The sequence below is a fragment of the Haliaeetus leucocephalus genome, unplaced genomic scaffold (assembly GCF_000737465.1).
Source record: "Haliaeetus leucocephalus isolate CR32 unplaced genomic scaffold, Haliaeetus_leucocephalus-4.0 Scaffold495, whole genome shotgun sequence".
Classification (NCBI taxonomy): domain Eukaryota; kingdom Metazoa; phylum Chordata; class Aves; order Accipitriformes; family Accipitridae; genus Haliaeetus; species Haliaeetus leucocephalus.
Genome location: NW_010972931.1, coordinates 7777489 through 7802273, shown reverse-complemented (window position 1 = coordinate 7802273; position 24785 = coordinate 7777489). Strand labels below are relative to the sequence as shown.

Genomic DNA, 24785 nt, shown 5'->3' with positions numbered 1-24785 from the left:
GTATGTTTGACATTGTATTTGGTGTTTTTATTAAAGTTCTGTTGCTATGTGACTGATTCTTTTTTTCTTTCCTCTTACTGCCACAGCAATCTAAGAAATAGAGGAAGCTCACTTTGTGATATTGCTATACTTGTAGTTGACATCATGCATGGTTTGGAGCCACAGACAATTGAATCAATAAATCTGTTGAAATCAAAGAAATGCCCCTTTATAGTAGCTCTCAACAAGGTAAGATAGTTTTTTACTCTAATAGTGTGTTTTTCTACTCTAATAGTATATTTGGCATCTGACAGTTTTCTGCTTTCTTCCATGAACTTGAATTGTTTGTGTAAAGTCTAAAGCGGTGGCTCGTAGATCCTCTCTATTGCATTTTTTTTATGTCCTTGATACCCTAATGGCTTTACAGGAGTTTTGCAGAACAATCTATCAGTTCTTATCAGAGTCCTTACTGATAAGTTTCTTTATATTATGTAACTTTTGTATATGGTTCACACTTCTGAAGTTGTACTTCAGTTTTGGGGGGGGGGGGGTTCTTGCACCTACTTATATGGATTTGTGTGCATTTTCTGATAAAATTGAAAGACAAGCTTTGTGTTGAAAAGTCTTACTTTATTTTAGCTACTGATGCTTGTTAGTTTGAGTTGAAGACAAGCTGGCTTTTAAGCTCATGGAACAGTAATGTTGATCACTGGTGGGAAGTATTTCAGGCTCTGCAATATTAGATGGTAAAGCCAGTTATTTTCAGCCTTGTTTTTAGAAATCCCGTGCATGAGAAATTACACTGGCTGTTTGTGATGGCTTACATGAGTTACCATAAGGAAATTGCTTGTGTCCAATGACTTTGGATACTATCTGACATGCTGACAGAGAACTTACAGAAGGGTATTCGTGTGCACTATCAAAATTACAGTACACTTTAAAAAATGAAGTAAGCATTACGATTGAAGGCTGTTGAAACTGAGGCGGCTATTATTTCATTGCTGAAAACACCTGCTTTTTAAAAATGAATATTGGATGGAGAGGTGTTAAGGCCTACAGTGAGCCTGAGATTAAATAGCCAGTAGTTCTTGCATTTCAGGTTATAGTTCTATCATTTGACCAGGCTGTAATCTGTTTTCTAAAGATGTGGTTTTGATTTGTACAGCAAATGTAATAGTTTCTTGGACTAAGTCCATCCTGCTTTGAAAACTACTTAGGGAGGTATTTCTGAAGTCTGCAGTTGTGTCTTTTGAACAACCCCCCTGTGATCCTTTCTCTGTAGCAACATGGTAAAGGGCCCAAATTCACCAGTAAATTTTAAACCTTCTTTGCAAAACTAGTACAGTCTCTTTTCAGGAAAAAAAACCCCCACCTTTTTTGTTATGTATGTGAAGGTATATGTTGGTGTCTTCTGAATGTTTTACCTCAAACTTGATGTAATTAATGTATATAAACTTTTCCCATATGAACCTAGATTATTATAGCTTGAATTTTTAAAACCTGAAGTAGTATTGCTGTCATGAAATACTGTCTGACATTGGGTAAATACATTAACAGAGATAAATATAGCAGCTAAAGCAAATAAAAAGATTTAATTTGATTACTGGAGCAAATAGATGGCTAGCTATGTTGGCTGGTAAAGCATTTATCACAGATGGTGTGGCATAAGCATAAAGATGGTCTTCCGTAAGCTGTGTAAGATGACATATTACTGTATTTTCAAGATTGATAGGTTATATGACTGGAAAAAAAGTCCAGATACAGATGTAGCTGTCACTTTAAAGAAACAGAAAAAGAATACGAAAGATGAATTTGAGGAACGTGCAAAAGCTATCATCGTGGAATTTGCAAAGCAGGTAGGCTGGAATATTGAAGGTTCTTTGGTTAACAAAAGTGATAGTAAAGGTGGTGGGTGGGTGGTGTGGTTTGTGTGTGTGGGTTTTTGCTCAGGGTTTTGGGTGTTGGTTTTTTTTTCCTTTCTTTCCACAATACAACTTGGAATATCAAGAAAACTGTTGCATCTTTTCTGACATGTTGGTGTTTACCTCTCAAACCAAAATTTGTTGTTGTTAAATTAATCTCTTAACTGCTCCATCCTTAGAGTGCTACTTTGGAGAAAAGTAGCAGCTAATTGCTGTGCCTGGTCAATGGAGTCATGAATAGCAGATTAAGTTTTCTGTCCCTATTCTTTTCCTCTTTGGGAATCGCCTGAGAGAATCCCATCTGTCTCTTGTTCCCTTGGTTGCTGGCAGGGCATGAATCACATCAGTTCTGGGAACTTCTGTTGGAGACAAACAATGCTGTCTAGAAGCTAGATGTGGTGATTAGCTTTGTAGAGTTATCCCATACTGCTTCCAAGTGTGGGTTGAGGCTTCATGTTCCATAGCATACTGTCAGGAACAATGTTTTTTTTTTTTTTTAAACTGAGATTTAAAAAATGCAATAGGAATTGAATGGGGTTTAATGTTGCTGTTAATATGGATGTGTATGTATGTTTTTCCCTATATAACTATTAATCCTGATTCCAGGGCTTGAACGCTGCCTTGTTTTATGAGAATAAGGATCCCCGCACTTTTGTTTCTCTTGTACCTACCTCTGCTCACACAGGGGATGGCATGGGAAGTCTGATAGCTCTTCTTGTTGAGCTAACACAAACTATGCTGACCAAGAGACTGGCTGAGTGTCAGGAGCTGAGAGCTCAAGTCATGGAGGTAATTCAACAGCTGTTCTTTGAAATTAATCTAGAAATTTCTCCCTTCCCTGCACCCTTCTTCCTGGTTAAAAAAAAAAAAAAAAGTGTGTTTGAAGTGCTTAAATAGGGAGTAACTTTTTACCCCTTTCCTTCAGGTTAAAGCACTGCCAGGCATGGGCACCACTATAGATGTTATTTTGATTAATGGACGCCTGAAAGAAGGAGACACCATTATTGTTCCTGGGGTAGAAGGTCCTATAGTAACTCAAATTAGAGGTCTTCTGCTACCTCCTCCTATGAAGGAGCTACGAGTTAAGGTATGGAAACTGGTTAGTGTATTGACATTTGGAGAAGATTCAGAACCAGAAAAAAAAGCGCCAAGTTTTATAAAAAATGAGAATGTAGCGGAGTGCAGTTAAATTAGCAGTATCTAAGGATGACTTAAAGGGGAAGACAGTGCAGATCCAGTGTTTTTGTGAATGTGTTTGTATATACCTATTGGTGTGTCTGTTATAACAGCGGCAAAGAAAAGGATCAAGGAGTTGCCTTGCAGTGAGGATTAAGATGTGTATGCTTTAATAAAGGATTCAAGCAGGTGGCTATGTGTGAGAGGGAGATCCCCATCTTAAATGGAAATTGGAGTGTACTAGTACAGTGACTTCTGAGTTAAAGTACATATTATTAATAAAAGTGGTTTTTTAATAACAAAAATCATGTTTGCTTTTCTCAAATCTGAGTGTATAAGTGAGTTGCTAGGAGTTGGTGAGTGGTGATGATCAGGATCCCTGCAGAATCTGCAGCCTTTTGTCATTTTCAAGAGTTGTTGGAGGTTTTACTGCCCTAGTTTTGATAGACTGGGGAGAGACACTGAATTTGAGATCCTGCCTGTATTGCTTTCCATGAAAGGAGGAGAGCCACAGAAATGAACAGCTATAAATACATTAATATTAATACATACAATTAAAAGATGATGAAGAGAGCTGCTCTGATTTTTCCTGTTTCAAGGGGGAGGAATAAGTGTCTGCACAGATTTTGCTTAAGGCAGAGAAAACTGTACAGATAACCTAGGTGAATGTCATAGGGCAGGCCTTAAAGGTTTGGTTTAGAGGTGGAAAACTAGTGGTGGGGTCCTAATCTAAGGCTATAACAATTGTGGTGTGCTTCATTTCACTGGAGAACTGTCCCTGCAGGCCACTGTAGTCCTTAGTGTTTAATCTAGTTCCTTCCTCTAAACTTAGATACTCTTGTAAAGTAGCACTAGTAGTTGCGGGGGCCTGGTTTGACATTGTTGTTCTCTCTCTGCTGTAGTGGTCCTCTGTTGTGAGACCGTTGTGGCCTCAGAGGTGCTGAAGGCTGCAGTATTGATGTTGAGGTGGAATCTGAGCAAGAGCTTCTTGGCCTGCTTTAAATAGGAAGACAAGAGCCACTCTTTCCACTTGTGTGTATGGCAGTCTAATCAGCTGTGGGGTAGGACAGTTGTCTTGGAGAATCTAAGTCAGGCTCTCCGCTCTGGAGCGCAGCTTTACAGTAATAACTTGATAATGGCTAGAAAATGGCAAAAGGAAAACTGACATTTATGCTTAGGTATTGTTCTCTGTTTTGTTGGAAGCTGTTGAATATATTCTGGTACTGTGAGGAATGAACTGAAAGCATTTCCATCTATTTGCCTCCCTTTATTTAAAGCAGAAGATAAGAGTTTCACAGACCAGTTTATGAGAGTTGAGGTTTTCTTGTGGGACTGAAAAGCAACATAACAGATCACAGGTTCCCATCAACAAGATCTTCAGATGAGTTTCTCACTTTGGTGGGAGATGGAGTATAGGGTACCAGCACCACGATGAAGAACACTGGGTTTGGGAACCTCTAGCTGCGGAACTGGATCTAAGGGAGCTGTTTTTTCTTGAAGCAGGCAATGAGGATACATTTCAATTCAGCCTATCCATGGGGAATTGTCATCCTTGAAATAAGACCCAAATTTTGGGGTGGAGGGCTAAAAAATAGAGGCTTGCAGGAACAAAGTGCTTACTGAGGAAGGAAGCTGCCTTGCAGTTTCAAGAAAGGGATGGGACATCTCCTAAACAAAAGAAATAAAGACAAATTAAAAAATCCCTCCAACATTGATTTAAAGGTCTTCAGGAAATAACTGCTTCTGTGATGCTTTAGAACCATGCCCTGAGTGGGGAGAGATCTTCGAGGTTCCCCTGTGTGGGGAGGAGCACCTGGGAAATCGAGCATGGAACTATGTACATGAGAAGGCTAATGGGAGGCCTCCCTTGGGAGAATGAGACGGCTTTTCCTGCACAGAGCCTTGGGCTGTATCAGCTAAGCTTTAGTGCTTTAGTTGAGCTGTCAGCATCTTCTCCTTACTTCCCTGTGGGGCTGAATTTGAGTTGCTGTTTTTCTTTTTTTAGTGAGCAGCTGCCTATCACTGCTCACTCTTTTCTAGTGTATAATGCCTTTTTGGCCACCTGCTCTCTGTTTTTAGATGATTCCCCCTGTCCTGCCTCTCTTGGTGGGGGTAGGGAGTATCTGAAGGGAGAGGAGCATGCAGACTGAAACATGCAAATGCAAAGTAGAGAAGATCAATGGTGGAAGATGGGAGCTGCTGGGCTTCACTGTCATGCTCTCTGCTGTGCTTGCTGGTGGCAAGTTCTTTAGCTGCTCAGCCCTACTTCGTACTGCTGTGTAGCATCTATGTGAACTCTTTGCTAGCGTGTGTTCTCCTTTTCAGAACCAGTATGAAAAGCACAAAGAGGTCGTTGCTGCTCAAGGTGTGAAGATTCTTGGGAAAGATTTGGAAAAAACATTGGCTGGTTTGCCATTACTTGTAGCTTATAAAGAGGATGAAGTCCCAGTCCTCAAGGTGAGATGGCTAATGTTGAAATAAGACACTTAAACTGAGGGTAACTGAGTTCTCTGGTGATGAAGCTCATTCAAATCTTGAAAGCCCAGTATGCAAGTAACTGGCTTTTTTTGGTTGCATTTTAAGAACTGTTACAAGATCATGCTGTAGCGTTGTGTCCATGTGAAGCATTAGTGTGGTGATGTTTTTAGTATCTTGACCCTTAGCTTTTCCCTGATATTTTGCTGGGGCATCTCTGCTGGTAGAATAAGGTTTGAAAACAAGTATCATAGCATAATTTGACTATATGTTAATTACTGATTTGGTATTTGTAGTAACTTATGCATATATTTCAATTAAATTATATTAGGCAAGTATCTGCTAGTGAAGTTCTTCAAACTATCATAATTGCAAAGCTGATGTAAGACTTCTATAGTAAACTTCTTTTGTGACTTACACTTTAAAAATGGCAGAGGAAAGAATGTAGCTATCTTAAAGCCAAAATTGACATGAGATGCTCCTGTTCTCCAAAGTCAGGAAGCTAGTTTAAAAATGAAACTCACATGTTGATAGTTTACTTTTAACCATAGTTTTACTTTAGCCTTCTGTCTACTTATCTTTGCTTCTAAAGGGAGGCTAATCTTTCAGATCTCCAAATACAGACATTGTTGCTGGGTACATGAGAGTATGTATGTGCACTGCACTAATAGTAGATATGTGAAGACTTAAAGTAAATGGCAACACCCATTTATCTGTCAGGGGAAGAGACTTGAGTGTTTGGGTTTAAAAGGCATGGGCTCTTAAAAATGTGTTAGGTTTTTTTTGTTTTGTTTTTTTAACCTCTCTGACAACAGCAAAATGGCCCTGCTGCTCTTGCATCCTCTGTTTTGTACCTAAGCCTAAAAAGTGTTCAGAATCCTTTCCAGCTCACAGTTTTAGGAGCATCTGCTTTTATTGTTGATCCTTAGTTAGGCAACCAAAGATATTGCCACACAGTGAGGGATGTGTGTTCACTCAGTCTTGCCAGCAGAAACTTAAAGTGCTGGGGAGAGCCATGTGTAGTCTGCAGAGAAATGTTACTAACTCCCAAGATGGGCATCTGCTTTGTGTTTTATGATCACCTTCTTGCAAAATCCTCAAGTTCAGTTCAGACTTTTCTAATGCCAGAAACAAGCAGCAGTGTACCACAGGGCTGGGCATGACTTACGCTGCAGGTCTGTAAGTTGGTACCTATCAGTATGGCTGTCATACTTTCAGCAGCTCATGAACAGAAAGACTTTGTACCCAGAGGCATAAATAGCAATAGAACTAAAACTTGCTTTTTTCCTTGTTTTGTCCTAAAGGATGAACTAATACATGAACTGAAGCAAACACTGAATGCAATCAAATTAGAAGAGAAAGGTGTTTATGTCCAGGCTTCTACTTTAGGCTCTTTAGAAGCATTACTTGAATTTCTTAAAACATCAGAAGTGCCAGTAAGTACTTCTGTGCTGTGTTGGATGTTGTTGTCTCTATGTTTTAGTTGGTAACTGTTCACTTTTGACTTAGAAAGATTAGTGACTGATTTATGTGGCTTTCTTCTTCAACAGTATTCAGGAATTAATATAGGTCCTGTCCATAAAAAAGATGTTATGAAGGCATCAGTTATGTTGGAGCATGACCCACAGTAAGTAACTTCTTCGCTTTACTATGTTGATAAATACACAGTGGTGTTTCAGAAAGGCCCCCTCCTTAGCTCTGGTTCTACGGTCTGTCTAGTAAACTGTTTGACTTATTTTTACTTACAGATATGCAGTCATTCTAGCATTTGATGTGAGGATTGAACGTGATGCACAGGAAATGGCTGATAGTTTAGGAGTTCGAATTTTTAGTGCTGAAATAATTTATCACTTATTCGATGCCTTCACAAAATATAGACAAGACTACAAAAAACAGAAACAAGAGGAATTCAAGTAAGTAAGAGCAATCCTATTCTGGATGCTTTCCAAATAAATGTCTTAATTGTTTTATTATAAATGAAATTGTATTTAACTTTTTGTTGCCATATTATTATTTAGCATGAAGTTCTGATGGGAAGGAAGGAAAGGAGGAAGAGGATAGGACAGTAACGCCAGTCTAATTGTTTACATCTGGGATTAGGCTTAGTAGGGCGAGAGTTGTGAAGCAGTTACAAGATTTAGCTAAAACTGTCATGTAATGTGGAGTGTTCTTATTAACATTTGCTTTGTATACTTGGCTTCTGTTCCTAGTTTGTGACAGATGGGTTAGTCTTGCAGAGTTAAGAAAACAAAACTAAAGCGATTTGGATTCTATTGTTTCATGTTTATGCAATTCCAGTGTACAGGGCTTAATTCTGACTGCAGTAATATGAATATGCAATCATTTAAGAGTTTATAGGGACCCAGAATTAATTTTTGGAATCTGTGTCATTGGCTGATCCTCAGTAAAGTAAGGACACACAAAATAAATGAAAGTGTATTTCATTTCATATTGATCCCAATTTGAGTTTGTATACCTCAGCATTTAAACTTATTTGTTCACTTTACAAACAAAAATCTTGAATTTTTGGAGTCCCTGTGATGCATCGAGGCAACAATATTTCTATTCCTGTGCTCTTCTGAGACCATAATTATACTGTAAAATTACTATTCCTTTGGTCTTGGTCTTAGTTGACTGCCCAAGCGAGTCAAAATAGAATCCATGCCAGCCATGCTTGATTATTGTTCCCTATAGTTCTTGAAGATCAAGTGTTGACTAGAATTAGCAAGATTGGAAAAGAGTGTTTTCCTGCTCGATTCCTCCCCAAGTGGCATCCTAACGTAAATGCCCAAGAAGCGTGGGAGAACGCAGAACTATTGATTGCTGTTGTACACTCTTCCAGTACCTATTTCAAAATGCCTTTTCTTTGTCCTCTTCCAGGCATATAGCAGTATTTCCTTGCAAGATGAAAATACTCCCTCAGTTCATTTTCAACTCTCGTGACCCAATAGTGATGGGTGTAGTTGTGGAGGCCGGCCAGGTGAAGCAGGGGACTCCCATGTGTGTACCTAGCAAAAACGTAAGTGAGCTTCTCTTCCCAGCAGACATTTGATCTACCTGGTAGTTCCTGGGATGATGCACCAGGAAATGCTTGCATGCCTTTCCCTGGTGTACAGAGCTTTGGTAGGAGATGAGATTCACACTTTTAGATCAAGTCTCTTTCCCGGTGATCAGCCACCCTACTGTTCCCTGCTAGAACAGAGTTGAGTCCTGTAGTGGGGCATGGCCTCCCAAGCGCTGCAGGGCCCTGCCAGGACGTGTGGCTAGAGGGTATCTGCCAGTAAACCACCCTCCTCCCCCTGCTGTGATTTCTGTATTGCAATATAAAGTAACGAGCAAAATTGTCATTCCTGGTAGCTAATAAGGGGGGAAGTAACTCCTCACATTTTAAAGGATAACAAATGGGCTATTGCAGATCAACTTATGGATAGGTTGATGTCACCGCCCTTTTCAGTATGATGTGCTTACAGTGCAATATGTTTTGCTTTGCCAGTTCTGAAGTGGCTGCTGCACTAGTGCAGTACTTCATATGAGCAAGTTTGTATATATAAACAGGAATTTAAAGTGTGTGCACAGAGGTTTTGTGGATGTGTATTACAGCTTCTTCATTGCATTACAGTTTGTTGAAATTGGAATAGTTACAAGTATTGAAATAAACCATAAACCAGTGGAGGTTGCAAAAAAAGGCCAAGAAGTATGTGTTAAAATAGAACCTATTCCTGGTGAATCACCTAAAATGTATGGACGACATTTTGAAGCAACAGATATCCTCGTCAGTAAGGTAAAAGCAATCTGCATTTTTTGGAGAGGGCTTGACATAGTAGTAGCTTGCTTGAAGTGGAAATGTGACATGAAGCCTGAAAAACAGACTAGGAACCTTCCATCAGAGACTAACAGACACTTGAAATGGGTTTGTGTGTGGCATTGCTCAGCCGAGTTTTTCTGTAGCCTTGTCTTGAGGTTTGTAGTAGTGCCCCTTGAGGACTGAAGGAATGATGTACTGCAGCTAAAAATACCTTGCAGCTTACTGCACCTGAGAGGGCAAAATGCTAAATGAGCTGTTTGCATACTGTTGTGTGTAGCTGGTGCTCAGAGCAGCTTAGCAATCTCCCATGGTATTACAGTGTGATTGTGTTTGCCTAGTTTTGAAATTGTGCAATAAACAGCAATACTTTAGTTGCTCTCATTCTGGAACACTGGGCTTAGATGAGGAGTTGATCCCTTGCTCAGTTTTCTGCTGTCAGAAGCAAAGCCACAGCTCTCCACACTCCTAACTGCTTTAGCTACCATGTTGTAAGACACCCCCTGCCACACACAGACTGGGAGCATGTACCCACAGATGGGGGGCAAGTAGCCACGGGGGCTTTTCAGATGGAGATGCAGGGACTGGGAGTGGTGCTGGGGACCTTGTGGGCAGTGGGAGATCCTCTTCGGTCACAGGTTCTTGCCTTACCGCATGAGGCGCAAGATGGTCTGCGCTGCTGTGGTCTCGAAGACCAGTTAAGGGATGCAAGGAGAAAGAAGGGACACAAATGTGACAGGTTATGCAGCAGATCAGTAGCAAAACTGGGATTAGAATGAGCTTTCCTGCTGTGCAAACTGATGCCCTTTCTTCACATTAATTGCTTCCAATGCACTAAAAGCTGCCTTTATTAATATGCATGTGTATGTTTCTGATGGGTTCGTCTTGTGTATTACAGATCAGTCGTCAGTCCATCGATGCCCTGAAGGACTGGTTCAGGGATGAAATGCAGAAGTCTGACTGGCAGCTTATAGTAGAGCTGAAGAAAGTGTTTGAAATCATCTAGATAACTTTTTACAGCAATGGGGAGGCAGGAATAAATGCGCTATTCCTGTTCTAAAAGTTACCAACAAAGTCATATTGAAGACAGTGTTGGATATATGTTTGGGAGGAAAATATGTGGATAAAATGTTTTCCATGAGAAACCAAGAAATTTACACTGGTTTGACAGTGGTCAATTTACATGTTCCCATGGTTCCAATGTGCCTGTTCACCTCTCCTACTGCCCTTCCTAATACTGGCTGCTGTTTTAAAGTTTGCCCTTCCTTCTCTTACACCTTCCTTCCACCCTTTTTCCCTCCCTCTCTCCAAAATAAAATAAATTGAATTTTTATTACAGAACTAAAGCTCTTTCACTTTTATACTGATGAGATCAGTACTGCAGTATTTGATTAACCAAGCTTCTGCAGACTTTGTGATTCTTGGGACATTTTTGATGTAAGAATTACTTCTTTATTTATGCATACCTCTTCCCTTGACGCTCTTTTCCAACATTCTTCTGCTTTGTGCCTATAGAAATTTTTTTAAATAGAAAAATTAGGCAATTGGATATTTCTGTATTTGCTTTGTGTGAAACAATGATGTAAAGCATAGTTGGCCGCCTTTTACTGCTTGTACAGTTCATGAAAGTCGACCTGTAATCATTATAACGCAGAGCCGCAAATAAAGGAGATGGACATAGTAGCCCATTTGTTTTACAGTTTGCTTCAATAAACAAAGTTTCACTTCATGGGCTGACAGATGTGGAAATGCCGGGCGGAGGCTTGCCTCTCTGTGCTTGGCACAGTAATGGAGGTGTGTTCCAGCAAAGGCGTTTCTTCCCCTGGCGGAATGTGCGCTGCACGTGGTGGTGATCTCGGTGGCTCGTGTCTCCTACTGTGTTCCCAAAGCACTGGAGTTGCAGGCCAGGTGTTTAGCAAGGCAAAATTCCCAGAGGCTCTGCTGGGAGGAGTTTAGAGGTGGCATCTCTTCTCCAGCTGCTGCTCAGAGTTGTGGTAAGCACCTGCAGAACGGTTGTCTGCAAGCGAGCAGTGACTTTGGATGCTGCATCAAAACTGTTGAGTCATCTGACAGCGTGGGACTGAACCAGCTCAAAAGGCGTTTGGTTGATGATGTTTGTGATGACCAGGAGTCAGTCTGTAATCCCAGCATCTTCCCACCCTTCCTTCCTTCCTTCCTTCCTTCCCCTGTGGTTCTCTGCTTAGGATGACAGCTTGCTGTACCCCTGATCAGGTAGTCTCCTGGTAACTTACAGCTCATGCTGAGGGGAGCTAAACAAACACTTTTTCCAAAGCACAAGCTGAAACAAAATCGATAACAATCTGTCATGTAGCTGAGATTTTTAGCATTTAAAATATTTACAACAATTTAACTTGCAATAAGCAGTTTGATCAGATGACTTCTGTCACTTAGATTACTTTTTTTGTCAGGAAAAATCTGGATTTTATAATTGGGATTGGTAGACACCATTACATTAATAACTTACCTCCTTTGGCAATGGAATTTAACTTACTGGATTTTTTTCGGTTTGTTAGACTTTAAACTTGCCCTTGAACAGGACCTTTTCAGTATGGTTGGTGCGTGGTGCAAATTCACATCACTGGGTGTGTCAGTGGTTCAGAACAGAATGATCACAGTGAGGAAACTGCATTTAATTGTAATAATTTTCTTTTGCAAACTATGCAATCATGAAAACTACACTAATAAAAAGTTCTTAAGAACCTGGATGTCAAATGTTGTGGTCTTGATGTATTCTTGACTGTTGCCTCGAATGTGGAAGGGTGTTCTTCCCACAGGTAAAAACCCTGGGAAAACGGTCATACTATTTTTGCAGGTTGCTGTTGTGGAACTTAGGAAATACCTTCACTAAAAGGCTTTAAGGAAGCAGATAACTCTTGAATGTAATATGTAAGGGCTTGCAGCAGGGATCATGAAAATATAATTACAAATAGCCTTGCTCAGTTAAGTAATGCTTTGAATTTTTTTTTTTTTTTTAAATGCTAGTTTCACAGCACAAAACCTGAGCTGTGTACCTGAAACCTAATTAGTAAAATGCTTGCTTGAATTTCAGAGGAATGTATTTGCTGTGTGAACAGCTAACATGCCAGTTTTCTTAAATGGGGGGAAAAAGGGAGCTTCAAAAGCAGCAATCACTGAGGCTCTGCCCAGCTAGAAACTAGTGGAAACCTAGACAACTTGATTCAGATAAGGCCCCACCCCCCACAGATACTTATCTACAAATAGATGCAGTTATATAGACAGATACCTAATGAGCTAACTTGAGCTGGAAAAATCAGCCTTATCAGAGAGGCACTGCTTGCAGTCACCAAGTCCCAACCTCCCTGTGCTCAGGGTAGGGGCAGTCAGAGCAGGTTGCCCAGGACTGTGTCTTGTTGGGTTTGGAGCATCTCCACTGCTGGAGGATCCACCATGCCTGTGGACAGCCTGTTCTGGAGGTGTGTGTGGGTGTTGAAAAGGAATGTTTTGTACCAGTTAGTTAGTGCCTAGTATCTTGTACCCTTTCACTTGATACCCCAGAGGAGTGTCTTGTCTCTGGCTTCCTTACCCCCCCCCAGCTGCCTCTTCTCCGGCTCTCTCAGCCTCTCCCTGTGGGATGAGGTGAGAGAAGCTCCACTCCCTTAAGCAACTTTGTGGCCCTGTGTTGGAGTTGCTCTGTATGTCCATGTCCCCCTTGTACCGAGGAGCTCAGAACTGGACCCAGCACTCCAGCTGTGTCTCACCAGTGCTGCGCAGAGGGGAACATCTCCTCCATTGGCTGGCTGGTGATATTCTTCCTCATGCAGCCTGGGAGGCTGCTGGCTGCCTTTGCTGTGAGGGCATCTTGCTGGCTTAAGCAACCCCCAGGGCCTTCCTTCTCTGCAGAGCTGGTCTCTAGCCAGCCGGCCCCCAGTGCCTGGGGTGGATCCTCCCTGGGTGCAGAACGTTGCAATTCTCCTGGCTGGACATCACAAGATTCCCAGCAGCCCGCTTCTCCAGCCTGTTGGTCTCCAGGTGCGGCAAAGCCCTCTGCCTCATCAGCCAATCTTGTCTCATCAGCAAACATGCCAAGGGTGTACTCTGCCCCATCATCCAGGTCATTAATGAAGATACTGAACAGGACTGGAGCTGGTACTGACTGTGTGGGCACACCACTTGGGCCTGGCCTCTTAACAGGACTTTGTGCCACTGATCACCATGCCCAGGGTCTGCCTGCCCAGGTAGTTTTCAATCCGTGTATCCATTAGCCTGTACGTGACGATGTTACAGGAGATACTACGAAAAGCCTTACTAAAGTCGAGGGAAACACCTACTAATGTTCCCTCATCCCTTGCCTTATTGTAGGGAGGCCTAGGGCACAAAGTAAAGCTAAAAAATGCTGTCACTGCTGTAACCTGTGCTGCAGCCAGTGAAGCGACTGCAGGGCGTTCCTGAGAGTGCAGCAGCTCCTGCCGTGTGCTTCCTCCCCTGAGATGCTTCCAGCTAAGCTGGTGGTGCAAGTCCTGCTCCAGGGCTAGCTCCAGTTTCCATTCCAGCTTTCAATTCTACAGTCAGGTGGGCCCACACCCATCCAGGATTATGTGGGGTACTTCCGATTCTCTCCCCGCCCCCATCATTTCTTCAGAAAATGAAAAGATTTTTCTTACCACCTGGGTTTTCTTCAAGTGGTCTTCATTCTTTCCAGGCACCTGAAGAGCCTTGCTTCAACGTATTGGGCCAAATATGACTATATGAGGCTGGTGTACATCTGGAAAAAGCAGACTTGCCCAAAACACAAACTGCAGAGATGCAAGCATACCCCTCCCTACCACGGACACAAAGAGAGAGGACTATTTGTTTCACTTCTGCTACTCGCTACAAGCTATTTTGTTAGGTCACATAAAGGAAATGCATGTCACAGGCTGGGGAGAACTATGGTATTTTACAAGTGGAACGTGGCTCTTATCCTAAGTAGAAGCAACACAGAGGACCAATACAGGCTACTCCCTAGCTCCTTTACAGTGCTTCTTTCGGGTAACCGTTTAAAAATCTCCATTTGTTCTCCTCCATGAGCACACATCTCCAGAAGTAACAGCACACCTGAATACACAGAGCTCAGAGCACGCACTTACACTTCAGCTAGCACCGTGGGTGCTTTGGGAGTGGCTTGGCCACACTGGTTTCTGTCTTTGAAAGATAAAACTGAAAATGAGCTAATATTATTTCCTTGGCTTAAACTCTGTAATAAAGTCAGTGGGAGAAGAAGCAAAAAGCAGCCAGGTGAATGTACAGAAGTCTCCTACGTGTGTTCAGGCAGTATCACTGTGTAAAACTTTGTGAAATTAATCAAAGCTGCGGCTTTAATAAAAGGGATTAGCTATATTCAAACTGAAGCATCACAAAATAGAATCAGTACAAAAATATACATACAGTTCTTTATTAAACAACTGTAAACACTTCACTGTAAAAATCCATAAAACTTTATAAACAAACATTTTGTAAATAGATTCTATACTACAATAAAAGAATTTTAACACAATTATTTACATGCAATACTGACAAATTTGGCACTTTCTGAAAAGAAATGTACAAAACACTTTGTTGTTTAAAAAGAAATTTGAAATTATAAAAACTCAGGGCATTACTATCATGCACTTTGCAAATACCTCACAAGCACTTATGGCACAGCTAGCAGAGAGCTCCAGGCTCTCATCAAGCTCTTTACTACAAGTTCAGATAACTTTTAATGTGCTTCCGTAAGTTTGTTGTAAAACTACCTGAACATTGTCAAGAATGAAGTCAAATGCCATATTCCAAACTGATTCCACAGATGACTGCATTAACCTGAAGGGGAAAAGGAAGAAGAGGGAGACAATTACCATTACAGAACCAGTCTTTTTTACAGTGAGTTTTGGTTTTCATGCTGAGAACAAGATCACAACAGTTCATTATGAATGGTATTTTGATTCAATCTTGGTAAAACCCTATCTCTCCAAATATAACAAGTCTTACCCTAATGCTGCAGATTCCTCTGCCATTCAGTGCTGAAATTTCTGATGTGAGCAGTGTCACACCAGCTTGTAAATGTTAGCATTCTAAAGTGGTTGTAAGCCTGGGATTAAACCGGTGACCTTCTACCAACTTCATACTGAAGCATCAGAAATGGGAAGCTCCTGGATCCTGATCTTTCCTTCCTCATCCCAAGACATATACACTACTTTTTTCTTCCAATGAATGCCAAGGGTGATTAAGACATTTAAATAATAGGTTTGGGGGGCACTATATTGTGTTTATTGCTAAAAATGGAACCAAATCATGGAGGCCCACAGAGAGCTACGAGTTAAGTCTATCATTCAGCTGCTTCTAGAAGCAAATTAAGGAAATGCCTAAGGAAAACAAAGCAGCTCTGTACTCTCAAAATCCCCTTCCAGATCACTATTACAGGAGAGCAGAGGGTTCCTACACTTACAGCTTTAGAAGACCTAATTTCAGTATCATATAGACAACTGTGTATCACCCAACTCCTGATTCCTTGTCGTACGCTTGTTACCAGGCTTTGGAAAGACACGCTGCCATTGATGCAATTCTCACATACAGGGACCAGGAATGGGACATGAACAGGACAGGATGCTTTCTGAAGGGTTTTATAAAGAATTTACTATACAGCATTGACATTAACATTGCAGTTAACTGCACTGCATTTTCTGAGGCCTAAAGACATCCCATTATATAAAAGCATAGTGAAGTTTTTACATTGCTGTAGTCTTTTGGGTGTTAATTCTGTGAAATAAGTATTTTCCAGATCTAAGACACAGAAAGCTGAGTCTATCGTTAAGTATCAGTTAGTAAGCAAGTCATAAATGGAACTTGGGCCTCCTGACTCGTGGGAAGAGTAACAGGAGCACAATAACTAAGTAATAAAAATGGATTTAATAGGTTGGAGGTCAGACAGGATCTGGATACAGGAGAATGAAATCAGGTGAAACAAAGGAAAGATCTAAGGTGCCACCAAAAATGAATGAAAACAGGATGAAGAAAAGGGATAATGCTGGCAAAAAAGATATCCTTTGTCTAGAAACAAAAGACTGTAGCAAATACTATGAAATGCTACTCTTAATTTTTCACAAATTACCTATTTTACCAGCCCAACTTCTCCCCCCACCCTGTTTTTGAATAAAATTTAAGCTTAAAATATTTACACTTATCAGTGGAATGTCTAATGGGCTTGTGGCCTCACATTGAAGCATCTAGTGCGTAAATTCTAACAAAAATAGTCCAAATGTCACAAATACTAGCAATTAAGCTACCTTTTCATGTACTTAACAACCAGATCTAACTTTTCCAAATCTTTTTCTTCTATCAGATCAGTACAATACTTTACAACCTGTAGAATGTCTTCTTCCATAGGATCTGTAATAAAAAAAAAAAAAAAAAGAGAACTTTTCTCTAAGTATACTTAGAATACAATCATAGAACAATTTGAATATAATAGAAAGAAATTCTGCAGTGTTAGTGCATCAGGGGCCAATGTGACAATTGCTGTATTCCCACACCTCCCCCCAACATCAGAATTTGTGTACATAAAAGGGCTGCAAGGTCCTGAAATATCTGTCTCATAGACCTCTTCTTTTTCTTCAGTAAGAACAAATGACAGCCAAGCTAATATTAACCAAAAGGAAAAGAAATAGGGATTTAGAATGGAATGGCTGTTTAGAAACTCTTAGGAGAATAGCAACGTCCAGGGTACAAAGGATCTTGCAGGTCAGATTTCCCAAGATATTAAACCGTGGCTAATTGTTTGACATGTTAAAATTAAAATCACAGTTTAGCAATGGTGTTACACTTTTGCACTTTATTCCAGAATTCTTTCTAGCAGTTATTTTGAAAAAAAAAACCCCCACATTCCTTTGCCTCTAAAATGACATCTTCATAAAACAGGAATTCCCTTTCAATAGTTTTCATCCTAGTGGTTGTAATGCGTTGGACAAAATAAGAAAACCTCCCCCACAAGTAACATCAAGGCATAAGACAAGGGCCTGACAAATGGGTTGAAGAGAGAGCAGGTAGATTTTCATCCTGTTAAGCAAGAAACAGGAGCTGGCAAAAACACAGAATAACAACCAAGTAGGAAGAATCAAGTTACTCCAAGATTGCAAGGCAGTGAGACTTCAAGATTATTGTGAAAAGTAACCACTGAAAGGATGAGTGAAGGAAGAAGGAAGAAAGTACAAAAAGCCTACTAAAAAAGAAAGTTTTCCTTGTGATACATGCAAGAACACCACTAGCATGACATCCCATACCTGAAATAGTTGTAATCCATTCTTTCAACAACGTCTTTACATCATTGAATTCAACAGCTCCAGCTAAGTTGGGTGCTTGTGGCCTAAATGAACCAGGCTGTTCAGTCTGTAGAGCTGATGGGCCTGAAGAATCTGAAGTTGACGGAACTGCTTCTGGCTGTTCCAAACATAAAAGTTGAAAATGCTCAGTCTGACAAATATGGTAACACCATATATATACATAGATAAGTGCCTAGTAAAGAATCCAGTAAAGAAAACAAGCTGCATTTGTGAACATGGACTGTCTAAAGAAACAGACATAGCTTTACTGAAAGCTGTTAGTGTTAAAATTACCTGAGCAGCTGTTTCTTCTTGTTTCAAGAAACCATCTATTAGCTTCTGTGGGCTTCCAGATGTAGACAGCATGTTTTTTGCTGGGCTACCAACGAATTTGTTTTTCAAAGGACTCTGAATCTTTTTTACAGGACTGACTGGATTTTTTTTCCTGATTTTTTTCTTATTTTTCATTGTTGCATGCTTCAGGTGTAGGAAAGGATTTTTTGACACTGAAAAACACAGGAATAGTCAGTGGTTGATACATCTAAAATTTAATACTTTTCCATTGAAAGGGGGACTCTATCTTCCATAAAAATCTATGGATCAATTGGGAGAACATAACCTAGATAATGCGTCTTTAACACGCACATGCCATTCCAGATATGGGCAATGTTTTAAGTATTTGAAAAGCACTGCTAGACATTAGTGTACTCAGAGGATACTCAACTACTATTCACAAGCCTTTTAATATCGAGCATTTCAGTGCTTGAGTATGAGCAGCTGGTGAAATCTGAAGCCTACTGGACAAATTGCTTCGCCTCAGTCAGAGCACCGTCCCACCTAGATAACCACTGGTGGGAAGCCTTAGCGGGTATCAGCAAAACCAGCAGCTACCCCCCCCCCCCCCCCCCCAAACTGCTTTTATTGTAGTCTACCAAGGAAATTGCTCTCATTCCATCATACTAACATATCTGCATTAGTCCACTGACTATGAAATCAAGGTTTGATTATAATAACGCAGTATTTAACTGGCAGTGAACACGACATTTCCAACCTATTTTATGAGAAAGCATGTTCACAGGGAATTAATCTTACTTCTTTCTACTGATTATAAAAAGGAGACCTGGGTGATCAGCTCAGAGTAAAACCATCTGGCTATCAGACATATGGTGAGATGTATCATATCTCTAGTTGCCTGAAACCCATACCAGTGCTATGGGTTTCAGGGAACCACGAGAATGCTGTCTGAACATAGTTTAACTAACTTAGGTACTGAAGATGCAATACTTTAAATCACAAGACATATCAAGTTTAGATTCCATTCTGCAAACATATGGACATGGGTAAGTTGAGTGCCATGGTCCCCATGAATTGAATTAATTACCCATTTAAGTAAAGCTCGGCATCTGCTTGCAAAATGAGACCACAGCTGGTTGTAATTGACAGTCTGTCAAAAATAAATATAGAAACTCGACATCTTCACAGCATCTTCACAGAAGCTTTAGTTAAATTTTCCAGTTTGTTATTTAGAGTTGCATAACTCTCTTTGAATAGTAAACAACTCCTATGCAAAACTACTGTACAACTATATATACTCACCACAAGTGTTAGCAGGTTGCTGCTCTGATTGCTTTTGCCTTTGATCATATGCATCTTTCAGCTCTGCTTGCAACTCAGCAGGTAGCGCAGCAAAAACCTCAGGGTCCACCTGAACAGTAACAAAAGATTCATTTGATTATTTTACTAGTGAGCAACACTGCTTGCTTTCCTCCAGATCACTCACATGAGAAAGGTATTGACATTTTATGCCAAGCAAAAATAAATGAGATATAACTGAAATGCTGTAAAATATGTTGTACATCATCTTCATGTAGTTTAGCTTGTTAAAAACCATAAAATTTTCCATTTAACATTACTCTACATTTATTATTTTATAAAATTAGTATTTATGGGCCTATAATACACTAACCGTCTTTATTCACCTACTTTATTGACCACTATCTTTATTCACCTACTGATATACAGTACAGCTATAATAACAGCACAATTAAGCCTAACTCAGAGAACGCTCCCTTCAAATTTCCAAACTCAAACACTGTGACAATCAGACTTTTGTTCCTCCTTTTCTTTTGATACTTCTATTTCCTAGAAGCTGCTACAGTCCTCAAACAAAATATCCTTGGAAATAGTCTTGCTTCTTTAGGGACAGGAAACACAAGTCCAGCTACCTTGTATTTTGAACCAACGCAAAAGGGTTTCATTTCTTTCTCCCACAGTTGTCCACCCCTTGTTTGACTGATGAAAACGCAGTCCTTTCCAACTGTCCTAGGGGCTTGAATTCTAGACACGAAATCATTTGTTGCCAATTGCCATATACACTCATATGGACAAAATAAAATTTCATGTATTATCTACCAGTTATCTTCCCTTACTGTGTATCTGAAGTAGCAAATTAGTGACAGACTAGTCTCGTATTCTGAGTTTCCCAATATTATTGGACAGTGTTTGCAGCTCATAAACTGCAAAATCTAATTCAAAACCGCAAACCTATCATTTAGAGGATTAAATCTGCCCAGTGGGAGAGTGCCCTTAATTTCAGTGGTAAAATTCAGAGATGTGCACAAACAACAACAACAAAATTATTCAAAACTACTATTACTATTCTAAGGGTACAATACAGTTTCTACCATTATCTGAGATACTGTATTTATTATACGGCAGTATGCATATATATTAAAAGTTACCTCTGATTTTCAATAGAGATTTGATCTTTTTTTTAAACCAAAATATGTATGTTATGTCAGGAAGGTAGGCTGTGATATCTACACGTATGATGTCTAAATTATATAGATAATAAACATGAACATGCTCCCACAGGTAAAACTCATCAATTTAGCACATTTTTTCCATTTTTAGAACTCCATGTGCCAACACAAATTTTTCACCATGCAAAATACGCGCTAATTAAAAGAGGAAATGGGAACAACTCTGACCTCAATTACTGCATACATTGCACGGAACAAAGCATTGTAGTGGAATGTAGCCAATTAAGTACAGAGGCTTAAGTTATTTTTGAAATATAGATTTTATTTTCTAAAACTATTTTAAAAAGGTTAGTCTACTCTGGTTAAGCATTTGAGAGTCAGGAATTTGGGAGGCTCTGAATTAACACTGTTTTTTGTGCACCACTTAATAATTCATGCAGAAATAATGCAGTACAGGGAACTGGATGTGTTTTTGTTATTCCCCCTATCATTGCCCTCTGAAAGTGTTAACATGTAAAAATTCAGTTAGAAGAGCCATCAGTCAAATTCATATGAATTCTAATTAATTGGAGTTTCAGGTAATTTACTGTACAGCCAGATTGTCTTAACATAGCCTTCACATAGCTGTATCACATTCACATTACGGAGAACTTTGATTTTATAAACTCATGCATTACCTCAGCATACAGCTATCAGTATTTTTGTGTGCTGTATAAATTTCCTTAGAAGGAATCTATACCATATTAAGACAATGTAAGGACAAGGTGTAAATTTGCCACCAGTAATTAACTCCACTTAGAAATGTCATTAATTTCTAAGCATCTGTAATCTTTTCTTCCAGCATTCTATGCTTTTACAGTATTCAGCTGCTACAGAGATACATAGCTCTTCTAAATTTTAAGATTACTTCAGCAGCTGATGGAAATGAATGCAACCTGTCTGGATTCTTTTTATGGGAGAACCTTGCCCAAGAAAGGACATTTTCCACATGTTTTCTAATGAATAAATCACTATCAGCCAATTAACTTGGCACCTGGTCATAAAAACACAGTTCAGACAAAAGGAATGAAGGGTTGAAAAACAGACCTAATTAAGCTACAAAAAGATGGCACGGCAGCATTTACATTTGCTGAGTTGATGTAGCTAAAATACTCAATCTGGAGTGGCTTGCAATATTTCTGTACCTGAAACCTATTAGTACTTAGTTAACTGCATCATTTGAAAGAAAGTAATCTTAAATGTTTGTGTGCATTCATACAATATACACTCCCACAAAGACTTTAACAATAAAAAAAAGGTGTCAAACTGTATTTAGACAAAGATGGTATTTTTGAATTAAGTTCATGTTTGATTCTAACACAGAAAAAAATCCTCCCATTCTAATGAACTGGTTTTAGCATTTTTTTCACCAAGCTTAAGGAAGCTATTCAACCATATTATTCTAGGTATTAAACTTCGACCTAACTCAGAAATGAAAATTGTAAATCTTAGCTCTCTTTTGCCAATAAAGAAAGCTGAATGGTTTTCAGGAGAAAATCTGGAGTACGAGCATAAGCCATTCTAAAATAGATAGTATGAATATCCCTGATACATAAATAGGAAGTAGCCAATTCTTCTTGAACTACATCTTCAAACAAAAAGACTGCTCTGCTAAGCTGACATTTTTGGATCAAGTAAAACAGTCACAAAATGCATGAGGAGATAGAGACAGGAAAACCAGTGCATTTGAGTGTGTAAATTAGGTATTTCCAAGACAACTTCAAGAAGTAATGCTGTTATAACAAAACAACAATCAATTCTCAACTACCTAATTAATAGACAGATAAGGCATAAACACAAACTAAATGTAATTTTTACAGAAAACCCTGTACAGTTAAGATTTACCCTGAAAAACAGTACTGAGTGGTAAACAAGTGGGGAGGGGTGTACTTTAAAACACAGCATAATTTAACACACAAGTCGAAGATCAACTTACCTATGAATGAATATAACTATGTAATTTCAAACAGCTGGGCTAGGGAGATTTCATATACTATTCACACAATATTTCCATAGAGGAAATCCAACTTTGCAGTTCAGGAATAAAAAGTGACACAGCTGTTTTGAACCAATGAACTTGAATCAAGGTGAAGAAATTTTAGTAGTCGAATAGACTACACATCTAAATAACAATTATGCATTAACTACTGTTTACTGAAAACAGGTCAGGAATTTTTATCTAATTTTATCTGGATTCTTTGTCAGCTAAGCAGCATTACACCTTAGAAACAGCAACAAATATCTGTCTATAAATCCAATTAGGTGATATCACTTTGTTTGAGAACAGCGGTGGAGCAATGGCACAGCAAATAGAAAAATAAAAATACTGCTCTATTTTAAATGATGCATATGCAAGATACTGTATTTCTGGGTAACCCAATCTTTGATTTTTTATTACTGTACATTTGTTCAGCACCATCTTGGATTGAAGGGTGGAATATCATTAGAAGCATCATTACTGCTACCTACTCCCCAGTTCAGGCCCCTATTTTGAGAAACAACTTTCCACATCCTGGACATGCTGTACATGAGCTCACTTAGCAATTATGGAGATATGCACAATCTTTAGCCATGCCTGCCTTTCTCCCGGGAATGTAATATAAACAGTTGCATCTACAGAAGCTAGGAGGTTGGCTTTACACCATCAAAACATCCACTTAAACAGAGTATTGCTATCTCCTGTGACTAGCTAGGCTAAGATTTTAGGACTGCTTCAGACTTATGGTGCAGTGTAACTCAGCTGCAATGCAGAAAAAAAGGCTACTTACACACTAGATTGCAAAGCAAAGTATAAATGAGGAGGTTTTACATTAAACAACAGCAAAAACATAGGCATACTGATGACTACAAATCTTTAACAAATACTATCACACTATGCTTGTGGTAGATTAACTAATGTTTGAAAGCAGACTTTTTAAAGATATTAAAGGACCATAAATAATTTTGGGAAGTCAAAGATTCTAGTTAATCCTGTCTCAAGAAAAAACTGTTAACTCTTCCTATGGGTGGAAAGTTGATGTTTATTGGTACTCTGCAAACATCCTACCTGTGAGAAAGCTGGCAAGGCTATTACATTAATTCCCGTATTTGTATTTGGTTCTTGGAGCTCTGGTATTTGTAAAAGCACTGTTCCAACTGGTTGTGACAGAAGTGCAGTGTTACATCCATTTATTGGCTCTTTTTTGCTATCTCCGTAACTCTCTCCTTGCTGAAGACTGTATATTTGCTCTACTTGTTCTCGGAGATCAGGCGGCAGAGCTTCTAGCACAGACTTATCTAGCTACAAATATATAAAAGCTTTTAGATTTTTCTGAGGAATAGATAAAAGAATTAATTTTAGTAAAAAATTAGTTCTACAGTTCTTGAATTGTTTTTTTTAAAAAAATAATTTCAATCTGTGTATGCAAACATACTTAGGAATCTGACAGTTACACTCTGCAGCAGCAAAATGTAAAAATATCATTTAAGACTAAGTAGTTCAGTAAATATGAATGCTCAGTTTTATCTTTTCACAATGTTCAGTGTTCTCATCACAAATCATATATAAGGTTTTCAACAACTACGTAGTGAAAAGTTTTTCACAACTACGCAGTGAAAAGAAAACCCAAATTCTGAATTCAAATTATATAGGCAATGTGTTGATATGAATACTAAATTGGTACAAAGCAGTAAGCAATTAATTTCTTTCTTTATATAGTTCTAGGATACATGTTACTAATTTACTTTAATGATATTACGTATGTTTGCATACTGTCAAGACTCTTATCATAGATTTTGATAATGAAATAAGCTTTAGATTCAAATTTTTGCTTGCTGTTAATTGCTACTTACCATCAATTATGGACTTGAAACAACTGAAATGACCCCTTGGTGCCTAAAAGTTGCTGTATACAATGACAGCTGCACAAGTGACAGAATGAATATAACCGACAAGCAGATGTACAGCATCATTTTTCTCACAAGTAAAATTTGAGTACAACAATGTAGATAAATGCTAATGTTTGCCTGTAAGTTCTGCTAAATAAGACTCCATAGCAGTGTTAGAAAACTTTATCTTTTACCTTTAAGAAGAAAATGTGGAGTTTATGACCAGATTCTGGATTTACACAGAAGAACTACAAATATCTATGAAAAGCTACTTGGCTTATGGTAAACTAAGAGGTTTTGACGAAAGCTGTCTGTACTACTAATCCCTTCAGTTATTCTTCTACATTCTGTTTGTGTTCCCTCTTTCCAAATTTGCTACATACATACATACCTCTATAAACATTTTCTGGAAATCCTGAGTGTAAAATATCTTGCTGTTGCTTTCCTA

The 24785-nt window shown here is 39.2% G+C and overlaps 2 protein-coding genes across 6 annotated transcripts in view; one reads left to right on the top strand and one right to left on the bottom strand.

The window, feature by feature from the left end:
- Positions 1–11031, top strand: part of EIF5B (eukaryotic translation initiation factor 5B) — a 36063-nt gene extending 25032 nt beyond the window's left edge. For 3 of the 4 annotated variants that reach the window (XM_010575733.1, XM_010575732.1, XM_010575734.1), the window contains 11 exons: positions 87–228; positions 1704–1835; positions 2508–2690; positions 2827–2988; positions 5403–5534; positions 6857–6988; positions 7103–7179; positions 7301–7465; positions 8433–8571; positions 9172–9333; positions 10253–11031. In XM_010575733.1, coding sequence (XP_010574035.1) covers positions 87–228; positions 1704–1835; positions 2508–2690; positions 2827–2988; positions 5403–5534; positions 6857–6988; positions 7103–7179; positions 7301–7465; positions 8433–8571; positions 9172–9333; positions 10253–10360 — 1534 coding nt within the window. In that variant the 3' untranslated portion in view covers positions 10361–11031. Of the gene's footprint in view, positions 1–86; positions 229–1703; positions 1836–2507; positions 2691–2826; positions 2989–5402; positions 5535–6856; positions 6989–7102; positions 7180–7300; positions 7466–8432; positions 8572–9171; positions 9334–10252 lie in introns of those variants that run through there. The other variant, XM_010575735.1, reaches the window with a different exon arrangement.
- The window catches only part of REV1 (REV1, polymerase (DNA directed)), a 54222-nt gene continuing 40046 nt past the window's right edge, over positions 10610–24785 (bottom strand). The window contains exons 18-24 of one of the 2 annotated variants that reach the window (XM_010575737.1): positions 23517–23750; positions 19266–19374; positions 17964–18175; positions 17631–17787; positions 16638–16740; positions 15059–15174; positions 10610–10619 (exon numbers count right to left, since the gene is read on the bottom strand). In XM_010575737.1, the coding sequence (XP_010574039.1) occupies positions 15063–15174; positions 16638–16740; positions 17631–17787; positions 17964–18175; positions 19266–19374; positions 23517–23750 (927 nt within the window). In that variant the 3' untranslated portion in view covers positions 10610–10619; positions 15059–15062. Of the gene's footprint in view, positions 10620–14751; positions 15175–16637; positions 16741–17630; positions 17788–17963; positions 18176–19265; positions 19375–23516; positions 23751–24785 lie in introns of those variants that run through there. The other variant, XM_010575736.1, reaches the window with a different exon arrangement.